This window comes from Boleophthalmus pectinirostris, unplaced genomic scaffold, assembly GCF_026225935.1.
Source record: "Boleophthalmus pectinirostris isolate CB_2022bp ecotype Guang Dong unplaced genomic scaffold, ASM2622593v1 HiC_scaffold_23, whole genome shotgun sequence".
Lineage (NCBI taxonomy): Eukaryota > Metazoa > Chordata > Actinopteri > Gobiiformes > Gobiidae > Boleophthalmus > Boleophthalmus pectinirostris.
Genome location: NW_026571207.1, coordinates 2869363 through 2889822, shown reverse-complemented (window position 1 = coordinate 2889822; position 20460 = coordinate 2869363). Strand labels below are relative to the sequence as shown.

At 39.1% G+C, this 20460-nt stretch overlaps 1 protein-coding gene across 3 annotated transcripts; it reads right to left on the bottom strand.

Annotated features, from left to right (window-relative positions):
• Positions 1–3527: 3527 nt before the first annotated feature.
• On the bottom strand, positions 3528–18194 carry zgc:113425 (uncharacterized protein LOC541425 homolog). Of its 3 annotated transcripts, XM_055158939.1 has the most exons (7): positions 17984–18194; positions 17765–17896; positions 13211–13270; positions 11450–11581; positions 9243–9389; positions 8776–8833; positions 3528–6723 (listed from the first exon to the last, which is right to left on the bottom strand). In XM_055158939.1, exons 2-7 carry the CDS (start codon positions 17888–17890, stop codon positions 6596–6598), a joined length of 651 nt encoding a protein of 216 aa, XP_055014914.1. In that variant the 5' UTR covers positions 17891–17896; positions 17984–18194; the 3' UTR covers positions 3528–6595. The 3 variants fall into 3 exon arrangements, with proteins under 3 accessions (XP_055014914.1, XP_020795235.1, XP_055014913.1); XM_020939576.2 differs by having other exon boundaries at positions 17765–18194; XM_055158938.1 differs by having other exon boundaries at positions 3528–6720; positions 17765–18194.
• Positions 18195–20460: the final 2266 nt, after the last annotated feature.

The following is a 20460-nucleotide window of genomic DNA, read 5'->3' as shown; positions in this document are numbered from 1 at the left end:
TGTGTGTGTGTGTGTGTGTGTGTGTGTGTGTGTGTGTGTGTGTGTGTGTGTGTGTTTGTGTGTGTGTGTGTGTGTGTGTGTGTGTGTGTTTGTGTGTGTGTTGTGTGTGTGTGTGTGTGTGTGTGTGTGTGTGTGTTTGTGTTTTGTGTGTGTTTGTTTGTGTTTGTGTGTGTTTGTGTGTGTTTGTGTGTGTGTGTGTTTGTGTGTGTGTGTGTGTGTGTGTGTGTGTGTTTGTGTTTGTGTGTGTTTGTGTGTTTGTGTATAGGACAGTAGTGCAGACATCATGAGTCTATGCAGGTTGTTTTCACCAGTGACATTTAAGTTGTAGGTGATTTTATATTATTTTATTATTTTCTTTTATATTTCACGTCGGGAGAAGAATTTCCAAGACATGAATGTGTTTTTCCCTGTGCACTGCTGCCTCTGTTCTACTGGCTCTTCCACCTCGTCCATTGTGTGACTGACGCCGCCAACGTTAACATGACGTTTACGTCGCTCTTACTGCCACGTTCTGTGTGGGTTTCCAGCAATGAGTGGAATTACCGAAATAAAAAAATGTATAAATGTGTTTTTTTTTTTTGTGTGTGTTGTTGTCCCAACAACACATAAAAACAGGTTTTATAATAAAGCAACTCGCATACAGAAACAGTAAAGTTAGAGATTAAAAATTAGATTAATGCGATTAAAAAACATAACGCGCTAAATATGACTGTAATTAATTAATCACAATTAACGCAATAATTTGACACCCCTAGTTTATATAGCACATTAGTCTAGTTAAAGGTTTAAGAACAGGCATAGTAAGGTTTTAAAAACAACTTCACACGTGTTGATTTCTACCGTTGTGTTTGCAAAAAGATAAAAACAGGCGCAGAGGCACAGACTGATTTTAAACCTGGTTTAGTCCTGGTTTTAGATCTGGATTTAGTCCACACCACCTCCCACAGAAAGTCTCTACACACAAAAGGACAGAAAGTGGAGCTATTGCGTCCTCTGCTGGTCGTAGGCATGAAGTGTAAGGTTTACTTTACTGATCCCCATTAAAAAAATATATATATACAATGCCTTTGATCAGTCCTTCAGTCCTTTACGTTTGAATTTTACAATTGTGAATCCTTGCCATTTAAATCAAAATCCTTTTACGGTTTCCAGTGTCTAATATTTTAACCAATATTTATATGTGACCAAGTTCATGAAATCAAACTTTCTGAATGGTAATGTCAGCTATATTCAACAAACAGCCAAATAAAAAAAGCAATTTAACTTTTGGAGGAGGCAACAGGCTGATTAAGTTCTCATAAACATATTACTTTTTTTTTTTCCACTCACTTTACAGGCATTTTTAAAATGTATATTTATTGAGCTGAAGAAACATCGATCGAGATGCCGGACTTTTGCGCTGCATATGGACTGAACCAGGACTAAAACCTGGTTCAGACCGTATATGGCGCGAAAGTCCGGCATCTCGATCGATGTTGTATTTTTTTGACAGTCGAGTCTCGTCTGTGAATTCGTATTTGTACAGAAGAAAGCGTAACTAAATTTTCATTTTGTGATTGTAATTCTTGACGTTGTAACTTTTCAATTCATATTCTGATGGATAAAATACACACAACACATTTTATGTATGACTGGACTCATTCGAGAGTTCACGAATATTTATTTTATGCTCAACTACAGAAAATATGCACAGATTTCCATCTTATGCACACAAATATCCCTGGAAGCTTTCTTACTCCATATTCTCTGGGCTAGTTTTTGTCCACGGAGCTGTTTTATTGTAGCGCAAATAAACAAATTACACTGCAAAATGGAAACCTAACTACAGGACACAAAAGTTGAAAGTTCCAAGTGGAAGGATTTGGTTTTTGTTAATGCAAATTTTAGAAAATTTAGAAATCCAGATTGAACAAAATGCCAGAACTGTGGTCCAACTGAAATGGGCACAGCGTGACCAATTTTGAAAGACAAAACTTTGGCTTTTGAAGAACTGATGACGTTGATGTTTCAAGAAGTGATAAATGAAGATTATTGTAAATTTTCATTTTGTGATTGTAATTTAAATCAAAATCCTTTTACGGTTTCCAGTGTCTAATATTTTAACCAATATTTATATGTGACCAAGTTCACGAAATCAAACTTTCTGAATGGTAATGTCAGCTATATTCAACAAACAGCCAAATAAAAAAAGCAATTTAACTTAGCGTTACCAATTTTGAAAGAAGAACTGATGACGTTGATGTTTCAAGAAGTGATAAATGAAGATTATTGTAAATTTTCATTTTGTGATTGTAATTCTTGACGTCGTAACTTTTCAATTTGTATTCTGATGGATAAAATACACACAACACATTTTATGTATGACTGGACTCATTCGAGAGTTCACGAATATTTATTTTTTCGCTCAACTACAGACAAATATGCACGGCTTTCTGTCCTAAGCACACGAATATTTCTGAAAGTTTTCTTAATCCATACAAGAAACACATGTTGTCTGAGGGGATGCCTATAGTTCAGTCGAATGTTGAAGCAAAGTTTTGGAATAAAATGCCAGTGCAACACCTGTACAGTTTAAAACCGAGTTGGAGCTGAAGGAAGGACAGGTCAGAACTATATAAATGGAATTTTCTGTTGAACTGCCAGACTGCGGATTTGTTGACCTGGTTTACGGTCAATATCCGTTACACAACAAAAACGTCTGTCGCTGTAAATGAACAAAAGTGAAATAATCAGTTCACAACAGCTTCAGAAAGTGGTGCCATTATTCTACCCCAAAGACGTGATTATTGTCAGGAAAAGACACGAAGTCATGAGATTAATACGAAAAGTTTGTGAAGCCGATCCCACCGCAACGTAAATGATAAATGGATTTTTCTTTTTCTTTCAACAACAGTGAACTACTCATTGCATTCTAAGATGCCCACGAGCTGGAATGGTCAACAGTGGCCAGTTTATTTGTCAAGAATGATTTGACAGCCCTGATTCATATCTGAAGACTTTTCAGACCAAGTCCTGTTGTTGTGTCCTTAGTCAAGAGATTTTAGTCTGGACTGATTGGTGGTGGAGGGCAGTGGGGCCAGGCAGCTGTGCATACAACAGTAGTCATAGTGTGGAGCGAAAGAATGAAGACTGTGTAACACTTTCAGACATGTTGACAAGTGCAGAGTAATTCATTATTATTGTATAAAAATGCGTTAAAGATTGTGCAAAATCGGTAATTTGGAGCTTTCCATTTTTTAACGTTCCCTCATCACAAACGTGTCTGAAGAAGTTTCAGATCCCATCCGTGCAGGTTTGACTGTGTTGATAGAGCTGGATAGGCTCAATAATGACCTGTAAATAGTTCTGATATGAAATGAGTCTATGAAACCACTTTGAAAAAAAAAAAAGTCATCACAAATTCCAACACTTTATTACTAAAATACATATTAAAACTACATGGAGTAAGTGAAGTGCTAAATTCAAATACCGTATTTTTTGGACTATAAGTCGCACTATTTTTCATGGTTTGGATGTTTCTTGCGGCTTATACTCCGGCGCGACTTATATATTAAAATTTTCACAGTGACAGCCGCGAGAGGGCGCTCTAGGCTTGTGTGTCAGTATCTAGTACTACTTTTACTCATGTTCCACTGTCACTTGGCTCTACTGTGCATGCCTCCTGTAGAAAGAGCCGCTGTCTCGCTACAAAGAGTGAAATATTCATCTGAAAATGGTAATCGAGCAGCAGAAAGAAAGTTTGGAGAGAGCGAGAAACTTGTGAGGGACTGGGGGAAAGCGGGGATGGAGAACACAGCTTCACTGCAACCGGGAGGATGCACCATGAAACTTTCCTAGAAGTCACTGGATGAACCGACAAAGCCTGAATTTCAATGACAATCGAAACCATCCTGTCGGAATTCAGAAAGACCGGAATAATTTTAACTGGAACTGATGCTGAGTCTGACGACAGCGACACAGAAGAGGAAGTGGCGTTCTGTTTGCATCATGGATCTATGGTTTATCCTCAGAGGTCGCACAGAAGTGACACAGAGGATGAAGAATTCTATGGATTTAGTGATTTGGAGTGAGATTGTGAGTTTGGTAAACTTATGTTCTGTTGTTTATGCTTTAATTATCTGAATTAATATGTTACATTAACATATTAACGCCCATTCAGTGTCTTGTTCTGTGTTGTGCCGTTTTTCTATAACTTGTCTTTCAAGATGAAATGTCAGTTCCTGGTCTCTGATTTTAAAAAACACATTTCCCCAAAAAGTGCGCCTTAGTCCGGTGCGACTTATGTTTTTTTCTTCTTCACTGCGCATTTTTTGGCTGGTGCGACTTATAGTCTGGAAAATACAGTAAGTGAGGGGAGTACGGTTTGTGGCGCTGGTATCAGTCACAGCTATGATGACATTGTGTTATTATTAGTGTAAAAAAAAAAACATAGAAAAAAATCAAAGGGTATACTGTCTAAAGCAGACAAAGACAGCAGCAGTGCATCCAGAACGCTACAGCTCTGGTACTAATTTGTATCAGTACGAGTAGGCAAGTCCTGTGCTCAAGTCTCTACATGGCTGAGCACCAAATTACATCTCTGACATCATCATCATCATCATCATCAGGGACCGGCCTCCTGCTGGTTCTCAGAGTCAGGACTAAACACAGAGAGTCAGAGTTTCAGACTCACGCAGCTAAAACCTGAAGATGTGAGACAGACCTCATCTTTGACTCTGTTTAAATCCAGGCTCAAAAAATTACATTTTCATTCTGCACTCTTCTCCCTCATTTAATGTCTCTTCCACTTTAATTTTATGATGATCATTCATGTTTTTGATTTGTTTTCATTAAGAAATGCATTAAAATCACATTCTGTAAAGCAGGAGTCTCCAATCTGTAGCTCGGGAGCCACCAGTAGCTCTCCAACCCCTTCCAAGTAGCTCGATAAAGAATTTCTGAATTACACGTATTGTGCTGATTAAGTCAAATTTGAGGTAACACTTTATTAGACACTTAATCTGTGTAGTTTAGGGTCACATATTAAAGGTTGAATGGAGGATTTTTTTTGTTTTATTTCAAATTGTCGATGAAAGTTCAAAATAGAATGATAGAAATGCAGCAGCCTTGTAATTAAGATGACCAAAAAAAAAAGAATGAAAATCCATCAACTGTGGATGTGGTGAGGGCAGATAAACATCAGCCAATAGATAACAAGGCTACCTCTTTATCTATTGGCTGTTGGGTTGTAAATCAAACTCTCTACGTTTCTAGCGTCACTGACTTGCCGGCGCGCTGGGATTACGTGGTTTACATTCGCCTCTCACGCACTGATTCTGTTTACTCAACCAACACAGCGGTTCTTAGCGTCTTTTTTGAACTGTAACTTCCTCTCAGTTTGCACAAAGTTTGTTGTAATGTCAGACAAGAATTCGCGACCAGTTCGCCGCAAAATAAAGTCTGTTTTTGAAGGGGAAGCGGAGAGAAGCGCGACATTTGAAAAAGGACAAACAGTCGCTGCATTTGGAAAATCTTCTATACAACCTTTAATAGCTAGTTAATAGTAAAATGCATAATAAATACTTAATTACATCTTTATTGCTATTTACTTTCACTGCATGAACTATTTTCTTCCAATTAAAGTAGAGGAGATTACAATAGATGTTTTTGTGCATACACTAAAATCTTAAGCATTATTAAATGTTTGATTAAGACTAAATAATAACAATAAGTAACAGCTTATTACTATACCAATTACCACTTAATTAGCTATTAATATATGGTCTCTAAACTAAAGTGTTACCAAAATTGAAAATGATATGCTTGTTACCATTGTATGTGTCATTTTGATGCCAAACTTTAAACACTAATAAGTGAATAATGGGTTATGTTTTATTTTTTTCACGTAACTTCACCTCATCTAAGGTTTGCCGTGGCTCTTATGTATACTGCATTTCTTGTGACCGATAAAACTAGTAGCTCTCTGGCATTTTTGTTTTGTAAAAGGAGCTCACCGGAGGAAAAAGTTTGGAGACCCCTGCTGTACAGCACTCCGACTTTGTGTACGAACTGTGCTATACAAATAAACTTGCCTCGCCTTTTAAATTCAGTTTCTACCACAATAAAAACAGTAAAATGATTCAATACCAAGGTGCTGGTAGTGCTTTCTCAGGTATTCAAACTCAAATTCAAAGGAAGACGTTTGGAACCACGCGATGACAACTTCCGGTGGTGGTAAATCTGAGGAAATGTAGGAAAATGAGAAAATGTTCCAGTTTTCTTCATCTTAAATGTCACTGTAGCGTTTGGCGAATCAACAATTACAACCACACCTCAGTTTTCATCATTCGCCCACTGACGCACAACTCTGAGTTCGCTGGGTACACGCGATTAGAAGAGATAAGGGCGCTGAATTCCAGATGATTCCAAACAGCAAATACGTCTGCAGTCTTCATTTTACCGCTGATCACGGGTTTGATCACAGTCGGTCGGGGAGCCCAGTGTCGGGAACTACACCGGAAGTTGTCGCCACATGTTTCCAAACGTCTTCCTGGTTTGTGACGTAAGCGTGGATAGAGCCCGTTTCTCCAGGTGAGTTTTCTGTGGGCGGGGTCTGTCAGGTGAGTCTGCTGTACGGGGGCGGTGTGGACCGGCTTTGCTGCTGCTGCTCCTCCTCCTCAGCTCTGCTCCGCTCTGAGCTCTGGGCCGGAGAGTTGAACAAGCGCTCGTCGTCGTTGTCGCCTGCTGCCGTACGCAAAACACAAATCACTTTTTTATTCAAGTTAAAATTGCTCATAAATGTGTAAAATGGATGCCAATAACACTGGACTTCTGTCACTGGGTTTGGCAATTTAAAGTCCAAAAAAAGAGCAATTAAAAAGATTCAACATGCAACTAAAGAAATAATAATTCAAATATGATTTTTCTGTTTTAACAAAATACATCGTAGCTTCTTTTTTATTCACAATTGCTATGTCTTTGCATGCTTTTATAACCACATAATAGTGTTAAAAGTTTAACTAAAATTAATCTTTTTTTTTGGATATTAAAATAACAAATCCAGGATACCGGTCAACTGTGGTCCGGTTGGCAAAACAGCCTGGAAAATCTAAATAAGGTGTCGCTGCCTCCTCTGGTGGCTGAAATATGTCACTACAGCAGTTGAGAAACGTGCTTAGAAAACCGAAACCTCATCCTTATGATTAAATTCTTTAGTGTAATACAGCCTGTTTTTTACATTTATTTTTGGAAACATGCGATTACAGCTTTCCGCGGGCTCTGTTAGCGGTAGTAAGTCTGACAAAATGTAGCAAAAATGACAAAATGGCCCAGTTTTCTTCATCTCCATGTTATTGTAGTGTTCCATTATGTTCGGCAAATCAACAATTACAACCGAACCTTAGTTTTCGATTAGAAGAGATGAGGGGCCACATTCAAGATGATTCCAAACAGCACATACGTATGCAGTCTGTAATTTACCGCTGATCACATTTACTTCAACGTGTTTGATCATGAGCCCAGTGTCGGGAACTACATTGGAAGTTATAATCGCATGTTTCCAAACATCTTCCTGGTTTGTGACCTAAGCGTGAATAGAGCCAATACATGCATCGAGAATTTCAGACTTCCGGTCATTGCGCAATTCATACTGGGCAGGATTTTCCGAAAAAGTGAGCATCAAACCACCATGTTTGTTTTCCCAGTGGGATGCGTCTATTGTCAGAGTCGATCTTTTCAAGTCTTTTGAATCATATCGCTTTTGTTTCTGGTTCTGATATTGTCATATTTTAGTTTTGGGATTCGGACATTGTAATTGTGTGGTTGCTGGATCCTAACAAAGGAAAGCGGCTCGAGAAATTTGTTTGCCAACTCCATAACTGCAAAAGGAAATCAGATGTGTGTGACTCAAACCTCTGTTCAAACTGTTTCCCTTCCCAATAGAACTTGAAAAATAGTGAAAGGTGAAGGTGATGGGCAGGATTGATCCACAGGAAGAACGAAAAAGGAAAACTTTGACTGACTAAATCATCCCGAGTTTGCAGTGAACATTTTGTATGTGGAGCAACAACAAAGCAAAATCCCGATCCCTCTCTCAACCTTGGTTACAAATTTAAAAAGTCAACGCCAAAGTGAAAGGCACCAACTGTTCACCAAGAAACACTTTCCACTGCAAAGAGACCAAGACGTGATGTTGCTGTAAAACCACAAGAAAGTGCAGCTCAGTCTGTTTGTCTTCTGCACCTCTCGCTTAACAAACAGGATCCTGCTTTGATGGCTCCACAAACAAAACGTTCACTGCAAACTCGGGATGATTTAGGCAGTCAAACGTTTTCTTTTTTGTCCTTCCCGTGGATCAATCCTGCCCATCACCTTCACCTTTCACTATTTTCAGTTCTATTGGGAAGGGAAACAGTTTGAACAGAGGTTTGAGTCACACGCATCTGATTTCCTTTTGCAGTTATGGAGTTCGCAAACAAATTTCTCAAGCCGTTTTCCTTTGTTAGGATCCAGCAACCACACAATTACGATGTCCGAATCCCAAAACTAAAATATGACAATATCAAAACCAGAAACAAAAGTGATATGGTTCAAAAAACTAGAAAAGATCGACTTTGACAATAGACGCATCACACTGGGAAAACAAAAATGGCAGTTTGATGCTCACTTTTTCAGAAAATCTTTCTCAGTATGCATTGCACAATGAACGGAAGTCCAAAATTCGTGATGCATGTATTCCCAGAGGATGCAGTCACAGAAGGACATGACTGCCCCTCCCCTCCCCGGAGCCCCTCTCACCTCTCCAGGTGCACACCAGCTCTGTGTCCCCAGGCTCGCACTGTGGAACCAGGCTCTCCTGCACAACACACAGCACGTTAAAAACCCAAAACATATCATGTTTTTATACAGCCAAGATCACAATTGGGCAGTAAAAAGTATTTACAATCAAATACTAATTGATACTGTATAAAGGTTTTTGCATATTTATGGAGAGTTGTCATGTGGGAGCACGGGTGATGTAGGCTTGTGGGTGGAGCCTCGTACAGAATCTTACAGCTAAACGTAAGGAGGGTCTGAATAGGTCCCGGGAGAAATTGCAAGATTAGTCAAACATAGGTGGGGAACTTCTAAAACCTCTTCTGGCGTTTTTGATAAGGGAACAATATTATAACATGGTCAAAAGCTCCAAAAAGGTAGATTCCCCCTAACACCCCGTCTTTAAAATCACCGCACATCACATTTTATTCAGATTCGAGTGTCCGTACCAGTCCAGTAGTGTAGTCGTAGCAGGCACAGAGAGGCAGGCTGCGGCAGGACAGAAAGGCGATGGCGGAGGACAGAAGCAGGCCCAGCCCACAGCTCAGGAGGATGGTGACATTGGCTCCTTTGACCAGGCGGTGCAGGACGAACCTCTGAGGGAGCAAGCGCACGAGCAGTTCAGTGTATGGAAAACCTGTCCCGGTCTTTAATGCATGACAGATGAGACAATCGTTTTGGGGGGTTAATATTTATTGTGGGTAGGTTTTCTTTGGGCTAGAGAGAAATCTTCGGTCATTTCTTTGCAATATGAGATTTGAGCTGTAGAAGGTTGAATTATGAACTTTGAATTTTGTACATTTATAGTACGTTTTTGAGGATAATTCTGCTTTATGATCAACTATACTTCAACAATATATCGCACTTTCATTTTTGTTACAGGCTGAGTATAGTAATCATATCTGTAGAAGAATTCTTGTATGATAAGACACACTACAGCTACATTTTTATGGCTTAAGAGTGGATTCTGAGAGCTTCTGAATTAGTGCAGTAGGGCGAGGGGGAGCTGCGGTCATGGTTAGTAGGAGGTAAGGTAGTTTATAAAAGGCTCACAATGTTGAATACTGCCTGGTTTTATACTTCTGATTTGAAATTGTTAACAGAAGATGAACATTATGCTGAACTAATGGATTTCAATATCACTACTTTCACAGTAGAATAATAATTTTACATAGCGCCCCACAAGACACCCAAACCTCTTTACAGTGCGTTATTCATTCACTCCACACTCTAGGGTTGTCGTATACACCAGCCCTGTGTCCCCTGTTCCCACAGGTTTATCCAAAACCAGTGATTTGTCCCAGTTTTATACAAGAAATATCCCAAGTGTACCTATTTTTGATCAATTTGATACATGTGGTATCAAATTAGTATCAACTATCCCAAACGGAGTGTCCCACTTTTTGATTTTGAAAATATGGTCACTCTAACCCAAACATGTCAAACATACGGCCCGGGGGCTGGATCTGGCCCTCCATGACCTTTAATCTGGCCCTCAGCTGATTTTCTACTAAAATATTTTAAGGATATTTTCTATTAAAATCTTGTTAATTTTCTGTGGTGTTTATCACAGCAGCGTCTCCAGCGTCTCTGTACGTGGCCCCTCCCACCAGAGCAGCACAAATGAAGACTTGTCTCTTTCCAAACGCTCTTAAAGGACGATCGTTTTGACTGTTGACCGTGACACCCTCATCAGAAAAATGTCCAACATGAGAAAAGTGGAGCCGAGTGCAGGATTTTACAACAAAAATGGACTTATTCCTGTTTACATACAAGTTCATGTTAAAACTTTGTGTTGAAATTGTATTTTTCTTAAAGTTTCAGGTTGTTCATAATATAATATTTTGTAAAAGTAAGTAAGTCTTTATTTATATAGCACTTTCACAGACATTTCTGTCCCCAAAGACGCTTTATATTTTATTCAGCATTTTTCATTCAGCATTCGTTCATACAGCATTATTCATTCACTCTATACCTGGTGATGGTAAGCTACTATTGTAGCCACAGCTGCCCTGGGGCACAATGACAGAAGCGCGGCTGCCATGCCACTCGGCGCCATCGGTCCCTCTGACCACCACCATCACTCACACACACACCACTTTCACACTAGGCAAATTGGGCGAAGTGTCTTGCCTAAGGACACAATGACTGAATTGATTGTATTTAACTGACCTTGACTATCAACTGTTTATGAACTATGCAGCATGTTTTGGGTTGATGGGGGAAACCGGAGCGCCTGGAGGAAACCCATCCAGACACGGGGAGAAACATGCAAACTCCACACAGAAAGGCCCGGGGATCGAACCCAGAACCTTCTTGCTGTGAGGCATGAGTGCTAGCCACTCAGCCACCGTGCCGCCAAAAGAAAGAGTTCATCAATTAAAAAATATTTCTGTAATAGATTTGCGTTTTTCAGATATTTGAACTTGTTATTTTTGGGGTTTATATGCCTTGAGTTTTCTGATCCGGCCCCTTTGGGATCAAAGTAGTTTGGATATGGCCCCCGGACCAAAATGAGTTTGACACCCCTGGGCAAACCTAACCTCACCTCACCCACAGCAGGCACAGGGCCACGCTGTGCTACCTGACCAGTCTGCTGACACACTGTATGCACAGTGAGTGTGTTGGATGGACCCATGGGTGCTGCTGAACTCACCACTTCGGGGCTTTTGTGGTGGTGGAAGACCTGGGTGTCCTCCTCTCCGTAGGTCAGTGTGAGGCAGGAGTACCCCGACACGAAGACCGAGGCTGCACAGGACAGGCCGGCACACAGGATCAGAGCGCTCACCTGCACAAACACACACACACACAAACAAACACACACACACACAGTTATCATGGTTTTTGGGAAGAATACCATTAAAATATAATAAGATCTAGAGGAAGAACCAAAGGCTAAATCTTACAAAACTAACTGGGTCATTCCACGCCAAATCTCCAAATGTCCCTGCTCGACCATCACAGATTTGACTGAAAAAATTCTAGGAGGTTCACACACTTTCCAATAGGAAAAGTCCCACATTTTATCTCCCAGCTCTGGCGGTATCACCTGCTTATCTTCATGGAGATATGTTTAATGCCACACACTCCAGGGAAAACACCTCCATGGAGGAAGAGGAAATTTTGATCTTAAACTGTCAAAGTAGAACTCCAGAAAACTAAATATGAGAACAAGGACAATAGGACAAGACCAGATAATTAACACTTACATTTTTGTATATTTCAACTTTTGTTTTTTTGCATAACTTTGGCTATATTGCACCAAATAGCACCAAAATTGATCAGTTTGTCTTTCTATGTTTTCTTTCAAGATCACATTAATTGAACAGTCTATAATCTAAATACTCATGGTCCTTAGGTACATTTTTGTCCCGTTGACTTCCATTCAAAGTTTATTTATTTATTCTTTTTTTTTAACCTTTGCCTGTTTATATTTTGTGATTTATTTTTCATTCTTTTGGTGTTGAAAACCTCTTTTTTCATGTGTTTGTGTCTTTTTGAATATTTTTCTTTTTACTGTGTATCTTCCATTACAAGGTTATACAAATGCAAAGACATTTGTACATATTAGTCCACACTGAAGTCCAGAGACGTAGATATTATTTGAGGTTAAAATGATCTGGGTGTGTTCTACGTGAGCCCCCAGTCTCTGATAATCTCAACACAAACAAATTTAAAATTACTTAAATTTTTTTTCATGCACATAATTTGAGACTTTTGCTGTCAAAAATGGCATTTAAGGGGTTAAAATGTAAAAATATTATATAATATTTGGTGTGTATGATTAGGACAGAAGTAAATGAAGACAATGATATAAAAAAAAGTTGGACAAAAATCCGTACTGCATAAAAATATTGTTATTGTTTTATTCTGTTCCAGTGTACACTTTTGTCACGAGGGACCACAGGTGTGATTCTTTTAAAGGGGCCCACGAGGGTTAAAGCTGGAATCTGCTGATTTGTCGACCTGGTTTATGGTTCATATCTCGTTGATTATTGGACCTATCCACATGAAGCAAAAAACTGTCACAAAGTTCAACGTCTTTTCCGTCAGCATAAATGAACCCGGGTGAAATCACTTTTTCACAATAGCTTTAGAAAGTTTGGACATGTCGTTCAAAAACAGTGAATCTCTGAAGAGTTACAGAGGCCCCCGCCCTATGTCCGAAAAGGTCACATCAAATTCTTGAACGCGAACGCACACTGTTGTTTTGGATTAAGTGTATTTAATTTATCTATGCATTTGGACTGGACTACAACTACGGTATATTTGATGTGGTAAAGTAAAAAAAAAAACTCATTTCACCTTGATAGATACTGAAGTTCAGCCTCTTTTGGGAACACAATAAATAGACTAGTGTTATTTCCTCGTGAGATAAGCAAAGCACCTTTAGCACCAGTTATTACGACTGACTCACCAGGATGTGGTTTTTCCTCTGGGATGCAAATAGAGCCAGCACACCTGGAACAGCCATGATCTGAAAAGTACACAGAATATGAAAGAATACTCATAGATTGGACGATTTCTGGCACAATTTCTGTTTGATCTGCATATTTTGCTGTTGTATATTATGTGTAACTGACGATAATGTCAGTATATATATATTTTTTTATGATAATAAGTGAGAAGGTTATTATTTTATTTGTTAAAGTATTGAGATGTGTCAGAATATTGCAGTTATTGTTTTGTGTTTTATTTGCCCTTTGATTTGTGTGACCTTTTGCCTTGCCCCCGGAAGTAGAAAAAAAAGAGAAAATAGTAGCACGAAAAAAGAGAGAAAACAGAGAAAGATGTAAAGAAAAAAAGACATCAAAATAAAAACAGGCTGTTTAACTACCGCCGGTAACGTAAAGGCGAACACGGTAAATATAGTTTCAATTGTGTATTTATTTAAAGGTGTTTATGGAAAGTTAAGATATTTTCTGTCTGTCTTTTAGTTTTCAGGGTGTTTCGGTGTGTGTTAATGGAATTGAAGATTGTTGAAGAATAAATACTGACACATATAATCATCAGTACGAAGCGTGAAGTTCTTTCTCGCCAAGAAAACCACGGTAGCTTCATTATGCCTGTATTTTTATTAGGAATCCAATCATTTTCAATAATCAAATTGTTTAGTCGATGGTCGAATAATCGGTCGATGGTGACGATGAAAAATGTGTATCAAAGCTGCCACACACTACAGGAGAATTTGCCCGGTTTTGGCTGCGATTTGCTTCTCCTCGAGTTCGGCGGCTTTGCGTCTTCGTGTGAGATTTTAGAAGCCACTGCGCTCCTCGTGTGTGGTGTCAGTGTGACTCCGAGCTGCTCTGTCAGAATCATAACCACCAAACATCAGCCAATCAAACAGTCAGACGGAGTGATGGACACAGAGACGATATACAAACTCGATAAATAGCAAAAATAAAGATGTAAATTTAAACTGCAGCATCTCATCCACATTATCCACATAATTTGTCCTCAGTAGTTAATGACCCCAGTGACAAAAACGCTCTATTGATCCATTTGAGTCGTTCTTTAAAAGTAAAAAGGTGAGAGAAAGGTGAGAGTAGTTCCTCAGGTGTGTCTGTTTACATCCACACAGAGCACGGATCGAGGTGAAGCTGCAGTTTAACATCAAGACTCTACTTCCTGTGGACTGTATCCCCAACCTTCTGCGCATTAATAATCATGTATCTGAAGTATTGCAATGCGTTTCCAAATAATAACGACACAGTTTTTTTGTATCTTAAGTAGAAGTGCAGTGCTCTGAAGAGTCTGAAAGCGAGTGGTTTTAAAGTAGACAGAAGGAAACAGCAGACATGAGGTGCGCTCACACATCAGCCTATTACGCAGACAGATCCCGCTGCAGTTTCTGCGATCTGGAGATTTTAAATCTTATCAGATTCTCCTTGTGTGTGTGGTGAAGGCTTTTTGTTGCATGTTTAAATCGTTTAAGACCGAAAAATCTTGCAACAGTTTCAGCTGACGTCATTGTTATTAAAAGCCCGCGTTGCATGCTGGGAAATATTTTTGTCGGAGGCAAGAAACACGATAGCGGTCAAACACAGTACGTAACCTCGTGTATTTATCCCCAATAATGGTAAATTCCTGCTGCATTATCGGATGCACAATTAGAAGCACGGAAGAAGGAAAATGTCTTTTTCATATCCTGAGTGAAAAGAACCGCTAACGGTGAATTAAACGGCTTTCAAACATCCGCAGAGCAAACGTAGAAGATGCTAACAAACCGTGGACTCCAACAAGTTCACAACACAACACATCGAGACTCTTGGAGGTTTTCATCTTTTCTGCTGTGAATGGCCCAGGAGTTTCCACCAAGTCATTGTGGATATCGCCGAAGTGAATATTTGTCCAGGTAGTTGGCGATTCCGACCAGAAGTTTGGTTTGGTCTACGCTCTGTAGGGGTTGAAAAGGGTGATTTGGCGTCCATCGATGCTTATGAGATGCTTATTAGAGTGGATAAATAACCGGGATCAATACCCTTTACCTGCTTTCTCGCCACCGACCAAAATAATTCCCAGCATGCAACGCGCGCTTTTGTTAACAATGAAACTCGCCTATTGTTGGCCAAGAATTTCTTTAGTTAGCTACAGCCGTACTTAAAACGCTCATGGTCCAGTGTCACTGGGCACAGCAAAATGATTCTTGGATGATTTTATAAAACACATTTTTAGTAAATATGTCACTTATTACCTCTACTAAATCAAAAAGGACTGACTAGACCAGGGGTGTCAAACACAAATTCACAAAAGCCAAAATTAAAAACTGGGACTAAGTCGTGGGCCAAACTAAATATTTATTGAAAAATGTCAACAACATCTGCATGTCAATGTACAGTGATGTACAGAGCCATGGTTGAGTGGAACTCGCTTCCTCTTCAGATTACAGCAGCCAATAACAAATTAAGATTTAAAAAAGTGAAGAACTATTTTTTAGTGCTTCGCAACAAGTAAGCTGTAATGAATTCTATTAGAAAGTATTTTTTCTTGATTTTAATCTTTGTATAACTGTTTTGTTTATAAGTGTCTTATTTGTTGTTATGTTTTATATGTGGACCCCAGGAAGAGAAGCTGGTGTCACGGACATCAGCTAATGGGGATCCAAAATAAAAATCAAATCAAATCATCATTTCTCTTCTTTCAAGATATGTAATGTTAAACCTTTTCTTATTAAAATAAATGTTTAATAATAGTTTTGCTTAAACATTGAATCCAGAACAAGTAAAATATAAAATAATCGCAACATTTTGAATAAATAATGTCTCTATAGTCTATCTGTAGGGCTATGTGTGATATGATCTCGTGAGCCAAATATAATTGTATCACAGGCCAAATTTGGCCCCCGGGCCAGAGTTTGACATATCTGGACTAGAAAGTTACTGACAACATGGTAATACAGCAAGCATCAGTTTCATTAGACTGGGAGGCAGGTTGCTCTATTCATGGGAAATGCAGTTTTCGTCAAGGAATATTTTTGGACCTGTTTACAGAAAGTTATTTTTGGTGTTTTTACATAAAAATAAAACAAAATAAACACAAAACAAACAAAAAAAACAAAAACTTTTTTTCTTTTTTTGCACTGAATGATCTATGGTATGGTTAATAATTTTAAAGAAGGCCTATTGTGCTATATAGTAATTTCAGATCATTATGTTTTAATTCAGATTTTAAACCACAATATTCATCTAGAATGATCAAAAAAAAAAAAAAAAAAATAAAACAAAAAAAAAACATTTCACATTAGATTTTCCCACCAGATGAGCAAAGCAAAGGTGAAAAAAAGTGGGCGTGTACAGGTGGCGGTGAAAAACGTGAGTTCATCAGCAAAACAGTGTCTTAAATAATAATAATAATAAATTACTCTAAATACAGCTTATGGTGAGTAAATGGTGAGGGCAAACAGACAAAACACGATTAAAGCTTTGAAAAGTCAATTTTGCATGACATGTCCAATTACTTACGGACTTAATCTCTTCATTCACAACAAAGAATCTGTTTTACATCTTTATACCGCCAAGTAAACTTGAACTAAACTAGGTCTAAACTATGTCTATTTCAGGTCTACACCAGGTCTACACCAGGTCTACACCAGGTCTACACCAGGTCTACTTCAAGTCTAAACTAGGTCTAAACCAGGTCTAAACCAGGTCTAAACCAGGTCTGAACCAGGTCTGAACCAGGTCTACTTCAAGTCTAAACTAGGTCTAAACCAGGTCTAAACCAGGTCTAAACCAGGTCTGAACCAGGTCTGAACCAGGTCTGAACCAGGTCTGAACCAGGTCTAAACCAGGTCTAAACCAGGTCTAAACCAGGTCTAAACCAGGTCTGAACCAGGTCTAAACCAGGTCTAAACCAGGTCTAAACCAGGTCTAAACCAGGTCTAAACTAGGTCTGAACCAGGTCTAAACCAGGTCTAAACTAGTTCTAAACCAGGTCTAAAACCAGGTCTAAACCAGGTCTAAACCAGGTCTAAACCAGGTCTAAACCAGGTCTGAACCAGGTCTGAACCAGGTCTACTTCAAGTCTAAACAAGGTCTAAAGCAGGTCTGAACCAGGTCTGAACCAGGTCTAAACCAGGTCTAAACCAGGTCTAAACCAGGTCTAAACCAGGTCTGAACTAGGTCTGAACCAGGTCTGAACCAGGTCTAAACCAGGTCTAAACCATGTCTAAACTAGGTCTGAACTAGGTCTGAACCAGGTCTAAACCAGGTCTAAACCAGGTCTAAACCAGAACTAAACCAGAACTAAACCAGAACTAAACCAGAAACTAAACCAGAAACTAAACCAGGTCTAAACCAGAACTAAACCAGGTCTAAACCAGGTCTAAAACTAAACCAGGTCTAAACCAGGTCTAATCTAGGTCTGAACCAGGTCTGAACCAGGTCTGAACCAGGTCTAAACCAGGTCTAAACCAGGTCTAAACCAGGTCTAAACATTAGGCTAAAATCATTTCAGAAAGGTTCATTCTTACCATTCCTCCCCAGATCGGAGTCCTGGTGGTGCTCAGCGGGGTGTCCTTCCTGAAGACCGCGTCCATGACCCCGCAGATCACGCACAGCCCCGCGCACGCGATCTGCAGCACGCCCAGCACCAGCATTCGCCCCTGGGCAAGCATCAAATATCGGTATCGGTCCATTTCCACACGATTACTCCCACAAGCCGATACAAGCCGATACAAGCCGAGACAAACCGAGCGACCCTTTGTCCAGTCCGACGAGTTGGGAAAACAACAGCCGAAACTTCACATTAGCGATGCCTCAGCTCCGCGGGTTTAGTTTGTCACATTTGTTAAAAACTGGAAGCTTAAAAAAAAAAAAGATAAACGTGTTAAAAAGCGTGTTTATTCATTAGTTTCATGCTGTAAGGTCCACGGAGCGGTTTCACGATGGTTCATCATTAACCTGAGCTCGAGCGGCGCAGGTGAAACTAACGATCGAATTCTTACGCCCTGGGTTTGGCCTGGCAGGCAGCGGCAGCGTGAGCCTGTGGGTGTGCTTATTTTTTTTTTCCCCCACAAAATGACCTGACAGGTTGAGAAGGTGACTTTTAAAATGTATTCCCCTACAGATTACAGATTACATACCCCAAAATGTAGTTTGTAACGTAATCCATTAAATTACTTAAAGTGAGTAATGTAATCTGAATACTTTGGATTACTTGATATTGTCATGTTTTTTAAAACTACAAGAATGTAGCAACGACATCCTGAAAATTCATGTTTGTTCTCTTCAAATTGGCCCTGGTTTAGACCTAGTTTAGTCCTGGTTTAGAGCTGGTTTAGACCTGGTTTAGTCCTGGTTTAGACCTAGTTTAGTCCTGGTTTAGACCTCGTTTTAGTTCTGGTTTTAGTCCTGGTTTAGACCTGGTTTAGTCATGGTTTAGACCTGGTTTAGTCCTGGTTTAGACCTAGTTTAGTCCTGGTTTAGACCTGGTTTAGTCCTAGTTTAGTCCTGGTTTAGTCCTGGTTTAGCCCATAATGTGAAAACAAGAAAATCCCTCTGTGTAATCCATTTATTTCCACAAAGTAACTATAATCCAATTCCCACTCACTGAAACAGTAACTGTAACTGAATACAGTTACTCATAATTTGTACTCTGATTACATAACTCTGGTACATGTAATCTGTTACTCCCCAACACTGCTTGAGACAGTATTTTTTAGATCTTGAGACTTTAGGCCTGTGACTTGAGAAGACGTGATGCTTCTCTGAAAAAAATAAATGTTTTTTTTTCTCTTTACAGTTGCGGTGCTTAATTCTACAGGAACAAACTGGAACATGTCCCTCCCACTTCTCTATTTGTTACTTTCCTCAAATATCTTACAGTAATATACAGTACAATACAGTTAAACAGAGGGAACTACAAAGAACATGATCCTTCTATTTCAGTGCAAACGACACGACAAAATAACTGCAAAATAACTTTCTGTTCTGACCGTAATGAAAAAGGAAACATTTGCGTTTCTCTTGCAACTCTTATAAACACTATAAACAGTGTTGGGGAGTAACAGATTACATGTACAGGAGTTATGTAATCAGAGTACAAATTATTGTAACTGTATTCAGTTACAGTTACTGTTTCAGTGAGTGGTAATTGGATTACAGTTACTTTGTTGAAATAAATGGATTACATGGCGGTATTTTCACATTTTGGGCTGTATCCCTCTTCTTTTTTTTTTCCGATAATTCCTCTCATTGCGGGAAACTAAACTAGATCTAAACCAGGACTAAAGCAGGACTAAAACTAGGTATAAACCAGGTCTAAACCAGGACTAAACCAGGACTAAAATCAGGTCTAAACTAGATGTAAAGCAGGACTAAAACCAGGTCTAAACTAGATCTAAACTAGATCTAAACCAGGTCTAAACCAGGACTAAACCTGGACTAAACCAGGTTTAAACCAGGACTAAAATCAGGTCTAAACTAGATCTAAACCAGGTCTAAACCAGGACTAAACCTGGACTAAATCAGGTCTAAACCAGGACTAAAATCAGGCCTAAACTAGATCTAAACCAGGTCTAAACCAGATCTAAAACAGGTCTAAAACCAGGACTAAACTAGGACTGAAATCAGGTCTAAACTAGATCTAAACCAGGTCTAAACCAGGACTAAAACCAGGTCTAAACCAGATCTAAACTAGATCTAAACTAGATCTAAACCAGGACTAAACCATCCTCGTCTTTGCTTCTCTACAGCAAACCAAGTAATCCAAAGTATTCAGATTACATTACTCACTTTAAATAACTTCATGGATTCCGTTACAAACTACATCTTGGCATGTGTACTCTGTAATCTGTAGGGGAATACATTTAAAAGTCACCTTCCCAACACTGACTATAAATATACCATGTCTTTTTAAGTACTATTTAGCTTAAAATTAATATAAATTGCAGAAATCTAATCTATATTTGGTTCTTTGGTCTAAAGACTTGAAATGACTTGAAGCTCAAAGCAGACGACTTGGACTGGAACAAAAACACAGACAGGCCCATCTATGTTTTTTATAATTATTTTATTGACTATTCTGTTCCAGTATTGGTGGTTCAGTTGAATGTTGAAAAAAGGGCTACAATTAATGTCCAAATAGGCGACTGGAAACCTTTTATTGCTGGTTTTATTTACGGTTTAAAACTTGAGTAATACAAATTCATGTTCAGAGAGACACGAT